This window comes from Halichoerus grypus, chromosome 7 (genome assembly GCF_964656455.1).
Source record: "Halichoerus grypus chromosome 7, mHalGry1.hap1.1, whole genome shotgun sequence".
NCBI classification, from domain to species: Eukaryota; Metazoa; Chordata; class Mammalia; order Carnivora; family Phocidae; genus Halichoerus; species Halichoerus grypus.
The window spans coordinates 86730249-86744165 of NC_135718.1; the positions used below are offsets into that span (position 1 = coordinate 86730249).

General features: G+C 46.1%; 1 protein-coding gene across 1 annotated transcript in view; it reads left to right on the forward strand.

Annotated features, from left to right (window-relative positions):
• Window positions 1-13917, forward strand: part of DNAH14 (dynein axonemal heavy chain 14) — a 346072-nt gene that overhangs the window by 241958 nt on the left and 90197 nt on the right. The window contains exons 55-61 of the mRNA XM_078078658.1: window positions 1278-1475; window positions 3399-3560; window positions 5498-5689; window positions 7039-7217; window positions 11143-11251; window positions 11782-11907; window positions 13766-13860. Of these exons, the coding sequence (XP_077934784.1) occupies window positions 1278-1475; window positions 3399-3560; window positions 5498-5689; window positions 7039-7217; window positions 11143-11251; window positions 11782-11907; window positions 13766-13860 (1061 nt within the window). The remainder of the gene's footprint in view (window positions 1-1277; window positions 1476-3398; window positions 3561-5497; window positions 5690-7038; window positions 7218-11142; window positions 11252-11781; window positions 11908-13765; window positions 13861-13917) is intronic.

The window sequence follows — 13917 nt, forward strand, 5'->3', positions numbered from 1 at the left end:
ATATCCTACTAGGTCAATGTTTGTAGGGGAAACTGGATGTGGGGTGTATGGAAATTCTCTTTTCTATCTTTGCAATTTTACTGCAAATCAAAAACTCTCCTAAAATCAAAAAGTTTATTTTTTTAAGTGGACAAAAGATTTAACTAGATATTTCACCAAAGAGACATGAATGGGAATAAGCCTATGAGAAAACTACTCGCCATCATTTACCATTCGGGAAAGGCGATCTGAAAGCCCATGGAGATATCAGCCCGCATGCGCTTGCACGACTGCTGTATCAAGTGTTGGCAAGGTTGTGGATAAGCGGGAGCTTGCACACGTGGCCGGCGCGAATGTAAAATAGTACAACTGCTTTGAAAAACAGTCTGACCATTTCTTATGAAGTTAACCCCAATTTACCCTTTAACAGAGCAGTTCCGTTTGTCTGTATCAACACAAGAGAAAGTAAAGCAAACGTTCGCTTTACGACTTGCACGTAAGTGTTCCGGGAGCATTATTAGAATAGCTGCAAAGTGGACATACTCCCAAGTGTCCCATCAGTAGGTCCCATCCAGTAGGATACTATTTAGCAATAAAAGGGAACAGACTACTAATAGACACTACCACATGCAAGAACCACAAAACCATCATGCTAAGTGAGGAGGCAGATGCAAAAGACTTCATATTTACTATTCAATGGATAGGAAATCTGTAGAGACAGAAAGCATACTAATGGTTGCCTGGGACTGGGGTTGAAGTGAAGACTCACTACTAACAGGCCTGGGGGACAGAACTATTCTAAGACTGGATTTACTGGTTGCAAACCTGTACATTTACTAAAAATCATTAAATTATACACATAAAAAGAGGTGTAGCCTGTAAGTTACACCTCAGCAAAGCTGCTAAAAAAGGTAATACTTTGTCATTATTACCAAAGAGCACCTAAGTGGTTATTGCTCAGAATAAATAGGAAAAGACCTATCTAAATTCTTCTAAATGAAAAGTCAAATACTGGCAGTAATGTAATGATTTATAACCTGTCGATGCTATTTTTCAGATTGTGTTATCGTTCCTTCCAGTCAAATTATCTCATATATTTCAAGAGACTATAAAGAGAAAAGTTGAAAATATTGAATGTATATGAAAGCCCTATAGAACTTTGATAAATACTGTAATTATATTTCACGTATTTCCCGAAAAGGTTATAAAAATATGTATTTTGGTGATAGGAAACCATGCATTGCAACGTGTCTGGGGCGTACGTAGGAACCGTATGTTGGCTTGTTCTTCTCGCACAGATTGGCACAGACGGCTGTGGGAAGGAGACCTGTGCTGCTCTGGCCTGTTACCTGACAGAGTGCCGACTATACCGGGTGCCCACGTCCCACAATTATGCCTACATCGAATTCAAAGAAGACTTTAAAAGGGGCTTCATTCAGGCAGGATTGGAAGGGAACCCCACTGCTCTGATAGTTGCTAGTTTAAACCCAAAGCAGGTAAGTACTTTTTGTCTTTAGCGTTTGCTAGCATTTGCCATTAAGTAGTGCTCCTCCCCCCCCCTTTAATATTTGAAAAGAAGGTATAGTCCTGCCGGCCTGCCCTGGTTTTCCCGCTCTTCTGTCCTCCCCACTCCCAGCCGACAGCATTTATATATTTGTCCTCATGCTGCTGAGAGTTCTGCAAAAGCATCTTCTGTCTTTACAATTTTCATTCTAATTGACAAATGAGAAGTAATTGGTCCACGTAGCTGAACTAGTTGTGGAGTCTGTGTTTTGCAAAAAACACGGTCATCTGAATCCACTGTGTGTGCATGAGCTCCGCAGCATGCCAGCCACACACTCGAGACTCCCATTCCTCCCCTCGGTCCTCTTGCTCCAACGTCACTGTCACATTTAGGACTCTCCTTGTAGTTATAGTTCACGTATTTCCCTAAAAGGTTTACACACAAGCAAAAAATGCTAATCACCCAACTACTGTTCTCACCTGTTATCTGGCATAAATTATGCCCTTCCACAGCCTAAACGTCATGGGCCATCTCAGATTGTATTTACTTCTTTGTGGCAACATTTCCAGACACATGTAGTTATGAGTGTTGTTTCAAACTCGCATCTTGTTTTCTCTCCTCATGCTGGGCCTCTCTCCCCGGGGTTGTGGTTTTCTTGCACATCGCACTTCAAGAGTAAGTCCGGGTGCTGTGTTGTTATCTGCTGTTCTCCAGAGTGTCCAGTTTTCCACTTTAATTATATGTCCTCCCTTTCCCAAATCTAAATACCCTGCTCTGTTCATCAGCTTGAGGTTTCTGCCAGATACTTCTCTGGATTTTGGAAGATGTCACTTCTCCCATGCTGGAAGCCTGCTGTTATAATTTAAGAAATCATTTTTTCAGAAATGCACTATCAGTTGGAGCTGGGCTGAATGTGCTTATCCACTCCCATGTCATTCAGGACTTCAAGGTCACTGGATCTCTTCTCCCCACTTTCCAGCTTTCTCCTGGCCATATCATTGCTTTCCATGTGAATCCAAAAAATGGTGTTATGACTCGTTAAATTAACATTTGTTAAATGGAGCACAGGGGGCTGGATGGGAATCCACCGTTCAACAGAAGACCACGAGAGAAATTGAAATCGAGAAGTTTCTTAGAGGTCCTGGAAGAAGTACACAGCATGCCTTGAGGGGCCACCCGGGGAGATCAGGGCAGGGTCAGGCCAGGAGAGGCAGGATCCGGGGCCCGTGGGTGGTGTGACTTAGGCTCCTGCTAGGGCCAGATGGGTCCACTCACACCCAAAGAGTGGGGTTTTGGCTAGGGCCATGGGGCGGTCTGTCTAAGGGGCGTGTAAGGCCCGTGGGCCGTGGGAGGTGGGATGGCTGCTGAGCGCAGGCTGTCGGGGAAGTCCTACCAGCAGTCAGCACCTGCTCGTCCCTCTGCTGGCGGCTTGCACCAGGGGCTGGTGTGAGTGTAGGATCCCCGCAGGCTGCTTGGTAGAATGAAGCAGATGCCGAGGCAGCAGCACCCTGGGGTAGGTAAGCGAACCCCCTGACCAGGAGGAAATGATCCGTGTGTTTAAGAAGCTCCATTGGTTCTCCGTCAGTTGTGGGTGAGACAGGAGATCAGCCAGCCCCTCGGCAGCTCTGTCGGCTCTCCCCTGGAGATGGTCCTCCCACTCGCTTTCCTTCCCCGCCTGAAACGCCAGGAACCCATGAGGGTCTCAGGAGTATCCTGAGGAGGTGATGATGCTAAAGATGCTTTTTTTTTTTTTTTTTTTTTTAGCAAAGCTTGGATTTTCTCTCAAAATCAAAATGCTCATATGTTTTAATAAAAACTCTTTCACTGCTCTTTATCCTGGGTCTCAATTTGGCATGTTTAGAGTGGAAAACGTAAATAACTTACTCATTCCTGATGTGTATCTGTTTCATCTAAGGAGTCGTTTTTGGAGGATTTGAACAACATTCTCAATTTGAGGAATATACTTGACCTGTTTGAAAATGAGGAGCTGGATTCCATTGCACTTAGGATGAGATCTTTTGCTGAACAGTCTGGTTCCATTGATAACAGGCAGTCTCTACTTGCATTCTTCCAAAAGGTACTCTTCTGCGGCTTGGCTTTACCAAATTACCATGTTAAATGACAAGTAGACTACATTTATAATTCTGTACCTGATTTTCAAGTTGGATAAATTTTTTTTTTTAGTTCTTTAAATGAGTTTTTAAGTTAAAACTAGTGACTAGATCCCCACACACAGACACGCCATACCCTTAGGTAAATCCAAGGTCAGCGAGGATCTGGGCCTGCCTGGCTACCAGTGTCTGAAGAACATGATAACAGCAAGAGACAATGACAAGAGAAATAAGACACCAGGCTTATTTCTTACACTGACTTCCCTCCCTGACCACGGTTGGTAACAAGTCTGTAAAGGCAAAAGACCCGAATTCTTGCATCCCTTGGAATAGCCCTGGAATTGGCCAGGGGGTGATGGGCACAGACAGAAATAATCCAGACAGAGCCGGTGATATTCAGAAGGAACTCAGCAGTGGGGTCCGTCTGGAGACAGTCCAGACCAACGAGCTAAGCTTTCTGCATCTTTAAGGCACAATGACCAGCCATCGGCTCAGCGGGGAGAGAGAGAGGAGACAGGATCGCCCAAACCAGACCTTCAAAGGAGAGCACCGCAGGCCTACTTACTTCTCGGGCCAGTTCCTGTCAATGATGGAGTCATCTGCAAATCGACCTGGCCCACCATCCATCCTCAGTGGACACTTAGTGATCCGGCACGAGAAGATGTAAAAAATTCCACAAATGGAGTACACAATTGAGGCAGAACAATGTCACATGAATGGATGCTTAGATTGGGTGATATTTTTAAATGCAGTCATCCTGATAACTTGTGCCCTCTAGTGCCTTGTTACTAAATTGGTTTATATAGATTGTGATTGGCAAGGAAGAACAAAGAATTTCTCATTGGAGAACAGTGCCCTCCAGAAATAAAAAAAATAAACCAAGAATCCCAGTTAGAAATCAATTTTAATTATTTATATGTCTACTTTATACCACACTTGCAAAAATGATTTGAAGTGTCTTACAGTAATGAGTGAAGAAGTACTTGAAACCGTTAACATGGAATATCTTCAAGGAAGAGTTTGGGGATGGGTAAAGCAAAGAGAGCTAACTTCATTTTTAATTTAAACATTTCTCTGTTGTATGAATTCTGCATTGAGCAGTTTAATTTGCCTTCATACATTTTTTAAAGATAAAAAGGAGGAAAAAGAATCTTACACTTTCCTCTTCTGTCAGCTTTACCGCGCTTCTTTGGCAAAATAGGTTGCTTGATACTCAAACATCTTACCACTTTGTACAAATTGAACTGTTTGAGTTGGAAGGAACATTGACTCACTGAAGCTGCTTTCAGTTATGTGGTTTCATTGAACATGACACATGGACATGAGGAGAGACTCTGCGCCCACACCAGTCCTTCCGAGGAGCCAGGAACAGTAGCCGCACAGCCCAGCCTCGTGGGGGGAAGGAGGCAGGGAGATTTCAGGGAAGCCAGCCCTTTGCCGAAGACCTGCGAAACTGTAGCGGGTCTAATACCGCGTAGTGCTAACCCTTCGGGGGTTTACTACTGCCCCCCCTTGTGCTCTGCCCACGACGTCGGTCTGTTTCTCTCTGTGTCTTTCAGCTTTCATTCCTCCGACCACTTCCCACTCTGAGTTTCTGGGAATCTCAGTGGCACACCAACCCAGAGCAAAGAGTGAAATAGACCCGCCTCCCTCTGATGTAAGGTCCCCTCCTGAACAGAACTCGAGCACCACACCCGCTCGTGTGACTTGGTTCATAGAGGGGATGTTCCGGGTCACGGAGGGCAGAACCAGGCCTCTTTCCTCGAGAGAGCTCCACGGGACTTGCAGTCTCCTTCGGAAGGCGCTCAGAGGGCACCTGATCACCTCTAGTAATTTTTAATGTAATATTTTTTCCAAAGCGGGGGATTCCATTTTAACAACTTATATCTTTATTAATTTTCAGAGGATCCATAAAAATCTTCATATTTTTATGACTATGAGTCCCGAAGGACCGACCTTTCGCCAGCACTGTAGAGCCTATCCCTCTATGATTACCACCTGCACGATCGACTGGTATGAGAAGTGGCCAGAAGAAGCTCTCCTTGCCGTAGCCAATTCTTTCTTAAGAGAAAAGGTGGATTTAAAGAACAGAGAGGTAAATACAACCTCTTTTAAAAATCTGATCCAGGGGCGCCTGGGTGGCTCAGTTGGTTAAGCGACTGCCTTCGGCTCAGGTCATGATCCTGGAGTCCCTGGATCGAATCCCGCATCGGGCTCCCTGCTCGGCAGGGAGTCTGCTTCTCCCTCTGACCCTCCCCCCTCTCATGTTCTCTCTCTCATTCTCTCTCTCTCAAATAAATAAATAAAATCTTTAAAAAAATAAAATAAAATAAAATAAAAATCTGATCCAAGGGAAGATTTCAGGTTATTAACAGCATCTGGCAGAATTATGTCTCTGAATAGCAGTGAATCCTGGGTAGGTGAAAATAGGCAGCTCTGGGCAAAACTATGAAATAGGTCAAGTGTTTGCCTTGACTCTTTATCAGTTCCCCATCTCTTTAGCCCCCTGGCCCGTCCTGTGTCACAGATGCCCAGATTCCTCACTGCCTGGGTCTCTGCACGGTCTTGCCCTGCGGTCGCGGTGAGCAGCAGGTTTCCCTGCAGGGGACCAACCTCCAGTTGGCACGCCAGGTGCCATGGTAAGGACGCTACAACCTTCTGGGTGCTCCCTGTCAATCTCTCTGGTTTGGCGACAATGAACCACACGCAAAATGAGCCCAGAATTCATGAGTCCAGAAGTAAGTACGAATCTTTTCGAGTGCAGCCCCACCGAAGACCCCAGAGCAGCCCAGAAGTCAGTGCGGCACCTGGAAAAGGGCTGCGACCTCACATGGGAAGCGTCCAGGAAAAGTGAAGGCCAAGGGTAGAGTCAGGAAGAAAATGCAGCTGGATTAAAGGGGACCAGGTGATTGGCCGCCTTGGTGGGCTGGAGGTGGGCACCAGGGCTAAGTCCTGTCTCCGAATTTTCTCCAAAATTAAGCGAGGGGCACTTTCTCCTCTAGTTTTCCCACCCACATATCATTATATCCTTTGAGGATGTAAGGACATTTTTGCAGCTTTACTTCACTCAAGGAAGAGAGGTGGAGTCTCTTGTAATTGATAACCTACTTTAGGAAAGGAAGATGGGAAATTTAAAAAAATAAAAAGGCACCATGAACCCAGGCCATTGGTGATGGCCCCCGAAATCCTGGATGGCTGCAGCAGAAATGAGGGTAAAGCCTGGTAGCATGAGTCTGGCATGTCCTTAACCACCGGCCCTATTGTTGCTTCATCCACCCTAACACCATCCAAACCACTAAGACTTCTCTATTCTTGGTCCCATTAACCCAGGACCTTTTCTACCTCCCCATATCTCAGAATGATAAACTCTTTCAAGTTATTTTCTCTTTCTTTATGTATATTTATATTGCTTTCTCTTGACTCTTAAAAATTATTATCTTGCAGAACTTAAAAGAAAAACTTGCCCCAATGTGTGTCCAAATCCACAAAAGTATAAAAGACTTGAACACAAAATACTTCCAGGAAAGTAGGCATTATTACATCACGCCCAGTAGCTACTTGCGGTTCCTGGATACGTTTGCTCACATTTTGAGGTCACGAGAGAAGGAAATGCAAACAAAGAGGTAAGAGTTCGAGACCAAATCAGAAATATATATATATTTTTTAATTGGTGCTTTTATTTGTAAAAAGAAACACGAACACAAAAGAGGAGCCCGAATCTGCCTTTCCAGTGAGGGGAAAGGGCAACAGTGGCACAAGCCCTTCAAGGAGGTGAGGCATTCTAAGGCTGCCGGTCGGTGGAGACAGGGAGGGGGTGTCGAGCCATCGCTAGATCGCATCGTGAAAGCAAGAGCAGCTGCAGGTGCCACCAGTCATGGCCTTTATCCCAGGGACGACACCAACATACCAGGAGCCCGATGTCTGCGTCACAGACAGCGGGACGCCCCGGTGCTGCAGACACCGTGTCCAGGTGCCGCTGGGAAGGTGGGTGAGAAAACACGGGGCAGCAGCTCTCAGACCTGATCAGAGCCCCAGCGACACCAGAAACCGTGTCCTAACAGCCTCCGGGAGGACAGGAACATGAGCGGAACCGGCCTCGTAGCACCTGCCCATGAGCATCCCACACTGTGCTCCAGGAGGCCACAGGGGGTCTGACGAGGCCACGAGCAGTCGCAATGAGGCCTGCATGACCCACATCGGGGCATGGGGGCTGCCAGGACCCCCAGGCAGAGCTGCTGCCCTCCGGCGACATCCTCCAGCCTGGCCTGCATCCTGCTACAGGAAGTGGGGGCCACCCGATGAGACACTCTAATTAACCGTACTGCTAGGGGCTTGAAGCAAGTCCATTCTGTGTCTTCAGCGACCCTGGAGGATGGTGCCCGTGACTGACTCCCGCCTGGACGATAGGCCACAGCCAGGCTCCCCATGTGGAGCCAGGCCAGTTAGGAATGCTGTTAATCCGGGTGCGCCCAGACGCGTTGGCGGCCACACATAACTCAGCCTCAGACGCGCCGCGGAAAGCCCAGGACAACGGAAGTGTCTCCTCACCTCTCATGCTAGAGACGTTAGTTTGCGTCCGGCAGACCAGCGGAGGCCAGAAGCAGTGGTGGCCTCAGCAGCGGCCTGATGCGGACACAGCTCAGGGGCTCATTTTCTCGAGTTTTTGTTAACGAGGCTGGGTGGGGCATGGCAGATTCAACGTCCGCTCCATTTAGAGCCGTTGCTGGGGTCCGTGAACGCGGTGAGGCTACAAGGAATCCTGTCAGTTTAAAGGTGAACCTTGTTCTATTAAGTAAAGACTCTCCAGTCCTGGAGGTCGGGGCTCCTGGGTGCTTTCTCCAAGTCCTTAGGTTGAGCTTTTTGTTGGTCGGTGGTTAAACTGAGGGTGATGACGGCAGTCTGGATAAATCGGCCCGATGCCCCCCACACAGGAGTCAAGAGATAAAAGGATCCTTCCAAGTTTCCAAGGTGTCCCCTTCCTACCACGGGGGGCGGGGGGGTTGCCCTCTATCTGCAACCACGAGACGGCGATCGGTGCAACCAGTCCCTGTCCCTGCTGTGTCCTCTGTTCCCCGGCTTGCCCGTGCCTCACGCACACCATCAGCCCAGACACCTGTCTGGGTGGCTCGGTGGTTTCTATGCCTTGTGCTAGCCCCCCCGATGTGTGGGTCAGACCAGGATGTCCCCTTATACACATGGTCTCTACCATCGCTCTCCATAACTGCTCACATCTGTCACGTGAGAAGGTGAGCGGTCCCTGCTCCCCAGCTCCTCTTCGCTACTCGCCAATTCCTGCAGCCCCGTTTCCCAGGGTGAGACATGGGAGAAGAAAAAGTGGGGAGGGTTCAGTGTGTGGTCTGGGTCCCTTACAGCCAATCCACGTCTGTCCCCCACCCCAGAACTCATAAAAAACATTCCGTTTATAGGGAAGGTAAGTCCCGAAATGCCTGCCTTACGTGTGTGCTCCCCTGGGAGCTCAGCTTCAGTAGCCCCACTTTGTTTTCAGTGTTGCTAAGAGTTCATTTTATTGTTAATAGCACCTGCTTCTTGGGAGTCGGCAGTGGCCGACATATGCAACACAACAAATAACAATCTGTTTACGTAGGTGAGTAATACGTGTATTTTAGGAAGATCCCTCTGGTATTAGAATGGGGGATAAATTGGAGAGATAGAAAACTCAAAACAGAGATTTGAAAGCTATTGTAGGAATCTGGATGAGACGTTTTGAGGACCTGTCCGAGGGTTAGATCAAAGTGGGAAATGCCCGACAGCATCCGTGTCATTGACCTTGTGCAGGGCATGGTTGATGACATCCTTTTAGGTTAGGAAAGCCAAGAAGTCAAAACGGATTCTTCCACAGGCTTTTTCCTCCTCCTGCTAGAGTTGGGACTAAAATTTTGTTGACTGACAGATCTGTAGTCTGCTGATTTTACAGTAATTGTGCTTATTTACTTTATTCCTTACAAACTGTATGTTTTCCATTTTTTATCCTAGTGAATATGTAAATGGAAAATTTTCAACTTATTGCTTCTTTTAAAAAAAAAAATCTTTTCACTTTGAAATAGATTCACTGGAAGTTGGAAAATAGTAGAGAGAGGTCCAGCTTACAGCTTCCGCTCAGTTCCCCTGTCGTTACATTGCCCGGACACTGGCATTGGCGCATGTGTGTCCCTGGCCCCATGCCCCATGCCATGTGTGTGGATTTGCGGAGCTGCCACAGCAATGGACATGCAGGACTGGCCCATTGCCACATGGCCACAGCTGCCCACCACCCCCCGCCCCGACCGCCCCCAGCAGTTCCGGCCACCATCTGGTCTCTGTCTCCCCCTTACACGGGAACCAGATTGGCTTCAAGCAGCATAACGCCTTGGAATTCCATCGAGCTATTACCCGTACTGATAGTTTGATCCTTTCTGTAAGCACCACGCGGTATGGACGTGCCACGGTTTGTGCCACCCCTCATCCGTGGGAGGAGCTGGGGTTGCGTTCAGGGTAGAGCGGTTCTGAATGGAGCTACTAGGAACACGTCTAGGAGAAATGCCAGGAGCGTGATCGTTGAGTCATACGGTAAGTGTATGCCGGGTTGTAGAGAAAATGCCAGTGCTCCACAGTGGCCGAGTCTGAGGAATCCAGCTTCCGCGTGTCCTTGCAAACACACGGGACATCGCACGTGTCTCCATGGGCCACTCTGCACCTGGGCGTCCTTTTGGTTTAACATCTCTGTAGCATTGGCACATTTTCTAAATGGATTTTTCGATTTTTCTCTTTGCCGAGCTTTGAGAGCTGTCTGTTCTAAAGAGGAGTCCTCTGTCCGATATATGGATTGCAGATATTTTATCCCAGCAGTTACTTGTCATCCTCTGGACAGAATGTTTCTGTTTTAATTTTGGTGAAGTCCAGTTTGTCAAATTTGTTTTTCTTTCTCGGATATGCTTCTCTTGTCAAGTCTGTGAACGTGGCCCTGGATCCTGGAGACTTTCTCCTATGCATTCTTCTAAAAGCAGCATAGTCCCATCTTTTACCCTTCATTCCACAGCCCACTTTGACTTAGTTTTGTGTAAGGCATGAGGCTTACGTCCATGTTCGTGTTGTATAACCAGTCGCTGCACACCCTTTGTTGAAAACATTTCCTTCCTCTATCACTTTTGCACCTTTGTGAAAAGCTAGTTGACTGTGCTTGTGTGGGTTTGTTTCCGGCTTCTCTGTCCCGTTCTGTTGACCGACGTGCCTGACCCTCTGCCAAGACCCTAGTCCTGACGACTGTCACTACCTAATCAGTCTCACAGTCAGGTAGAGAGGTCCCACCCACTCTATTATTTTGCAAAATTGTTTTAATCAGCCTTTCTATATAAATTTTAGAGGAAGCTTGTCTGTATCTACAAAAGAAAAATCATACTGCAATTTTGGGGCATCACATTAAACTGTATATCATTTTGGCAGAGAATTGACATCTTTACCATGTTGTCTTCCAGTACAAGATTGCAGTATATCTGGCCTTGCTGATATTTCACTACATCTTATGCCTTCTTAATACTTTTCCCTCCTCAGGAATCATTTTTATATGGGTCTATCCAAGATCCTGGAAGCAACCACTCTTGTCACGGATATGCAAGAGAATCTCTTGATTCTTGGCCCGCAGATAGAACAAAAAACAAAGGTATATCTGGTTTGAAATCTCGTTTAAATATTTTATGGTGTAATACAGAGCAGTGTTGGGAAGCAGAGGCTCTCATAGTTGGCAAACATGAATTAGGATTCCAGCTTTGTTAGCATGCAGCAGGTAGCCCTGTTGGCCTCAACTTTCTTATCTGTAAAATGGGTAAGACAATAACAATAGTGACAGCATCACAGTGTAAGCACTCAGTGTGACAGCAGACCCACGACTAGTTGTAAAAGCTCACCTAGCATAATTCTGCCGTTGTTAGTTACATCAACCTGATGTAGCTCGTGTGGTAGCTTGCAGTCTGCAGCGTGTTCTAAAACTCGACATGTGTCGGAGGACATGATATTGGCTGTATTCATCCTTTCCAGTTTAGTCTGTTCAACAAATACATTTCAGGATGATTTTGGTAAATTTTATAATAATGAAATGAGCTTTATGAATTTTTCTTGAAACGAATTTCTCTTTAAAGAAGAGATAGCGTGTCTCTTAAAATTCATTCTCAGAAGAACCGTGTGTCTCATTAGGAAAAGGAAGCCCTAATGGAAAAACTGGAGAAAGATTCACAAGTGGTGGAGAAGGTCCAGATGCTTGTTAAACAGGATGAAGAAATTTTGGCCGAAGAAGTAAGAATAGTGGAAGAGTATGCTCAGGTAAATAACCGATCACAATTATTTGGAGATTTGCAAAATGATTGCCCACTTCTTCGTGTGAGAATTATTTGTAGTATCATTTCCTGTGGAATGTTCAGCCTAGTTGATAAAAATGTGGTTTTCATTTTTGATAGTCGAGGACAGTTTCTTTCAACTTCGTAACTCATCACTGATAATGTCATGAATATTTTTAACGTTGCCATCAATTGGTATAAACAAAACTGGCATTTCAGGATTTCTTGGGCAGTGAATACTTTTAGATGTGTGTGAATTGAGAGCATTCACTAACCGGTTTTCTACCAATGTCTTCCTTATAGAGTTGTTTTCTGATATTTATATTTTCATTAATATCAATAGTTTTTACAAACTCAGCCAGAACCTTGACTTTTTCCAATGTGATTGTATGATGCCTTCTTCTTTGTGAATTGGATTATTAAACAGAAAAGAGCCAGATCATTACCTCTATCCTAAATGTATTTTTTTCCTCTTAATAAATTATTGCTTTTGGGGTAATCTGAACATTTTCATCATATTTTGCTCCTCTAACAAAACAATCTCTATTGATTTTAACACTTAATCACTTCTGTTTTATAGTCCACAAAGTTTTGTCTTAATTATTTGTAAATTAAGATTTTAAAATTATAAAATAAGGCACCTTTCACACATCTCTATGTAAGGAACCTCTAATTTCTCACTTATTTCACTGAGATATTCCAAAACATCTTTTTAAATGCAGTAGCTATTACCCCAAAACTTAGGAATTCTGCTGGCTTGTTTTTGTGTAACTCCCACCCAAAAAAACAGACACTGTCTGGTACGTTTAGAATAGTGTGCGCTGCGATATCTGGTGTGATTGTGATGGAGTGAACTTCCATTCGGGGTAGGTATCAACGAGACCCTGACCCTACACTTACAGTCTCACACATCTGGTGCATGCAAGCACTTTCCACAGACCAGACTCTGGATCGGTGTGTTGCAAACCTTGTTTCTCCTCCATTACCCACGTAGCTCTGGTGCTAGGCCCCATGGCATAAATTATTACAATATGTCCCCTGGCCGAGCGCCTTAATGTCACCTGCCCAAGAAAGCCAGAACAGAGGACAGCAAAAGTATTTCTACAAGGCATTCCTAATTGAGATAGCTTGCAGTAATTTAATTATACAGACAGGTGACTCTGTGCGGACCCCAAACATGTCCCCGGCCATTCCAGCGACACCTGACCCAAGAGGAAACCTGATTACAGTTACAGTGTCTAACTTCTACAAGCGTAGCAAAGACACATGGCCCTGCCAACATTGGCGGAGCTCCTTCCAGGGCCCGGGGGTAGGCCTGGGCCACTGAGGGGGGCTCTGAAGCTTAGACTTCATTAGCTGAGCAGTAACCCCCTGTCCTGGGACCATCCCTTGAAAGGCTGTTGTTACTGCCCACCGAGTCTGATGGAGAAGGCCAGAACCACACACAGCTTCTCCTCAGGGATGGAATAAGGCACTGCCCTTAGGATTCCAGCACACATGCCCGGCAGTGTAAGTAACGCGCATCCTAAAAAGGTCAAATCTACTTTCCAAGTTCAAAATATGAAAATGTGGGCACCTGGGTGGCTCAGTCGTTAAGCGTCTGCCTTCGGCTCAGGTCATGAACCCAGGGTCCTGGGATCGAGCCCCACATTGGGCTCCCTGCTCTGCGGGAAGCCTGCTTCTCCCTCTCCCACTCCCCCTGCTTGTGTTCCCTCTCTTGCTGTGTCTCTCTCTGTCAAATAAATAAATAAAATCTTTAAATATATATATATATATATATATCAGTGTATGGTGTGCAACCTTGTGCACTCATACACGTTTGGGGGCCCCTAACTTTGTTGCAGGAAACTGCCCATGAAGTAAAAAGCGTGCTACCGGCTCTAGAAAAGGCTGTCGTGGCTCTGAGCGCCCTGGAAAAAGCGGACGTCGCTGAGCTGAGGTAGGTCACCTGAGTTCGTTTGGAGCTGGCGAAGCTCAAAATAAAACATAAACACGT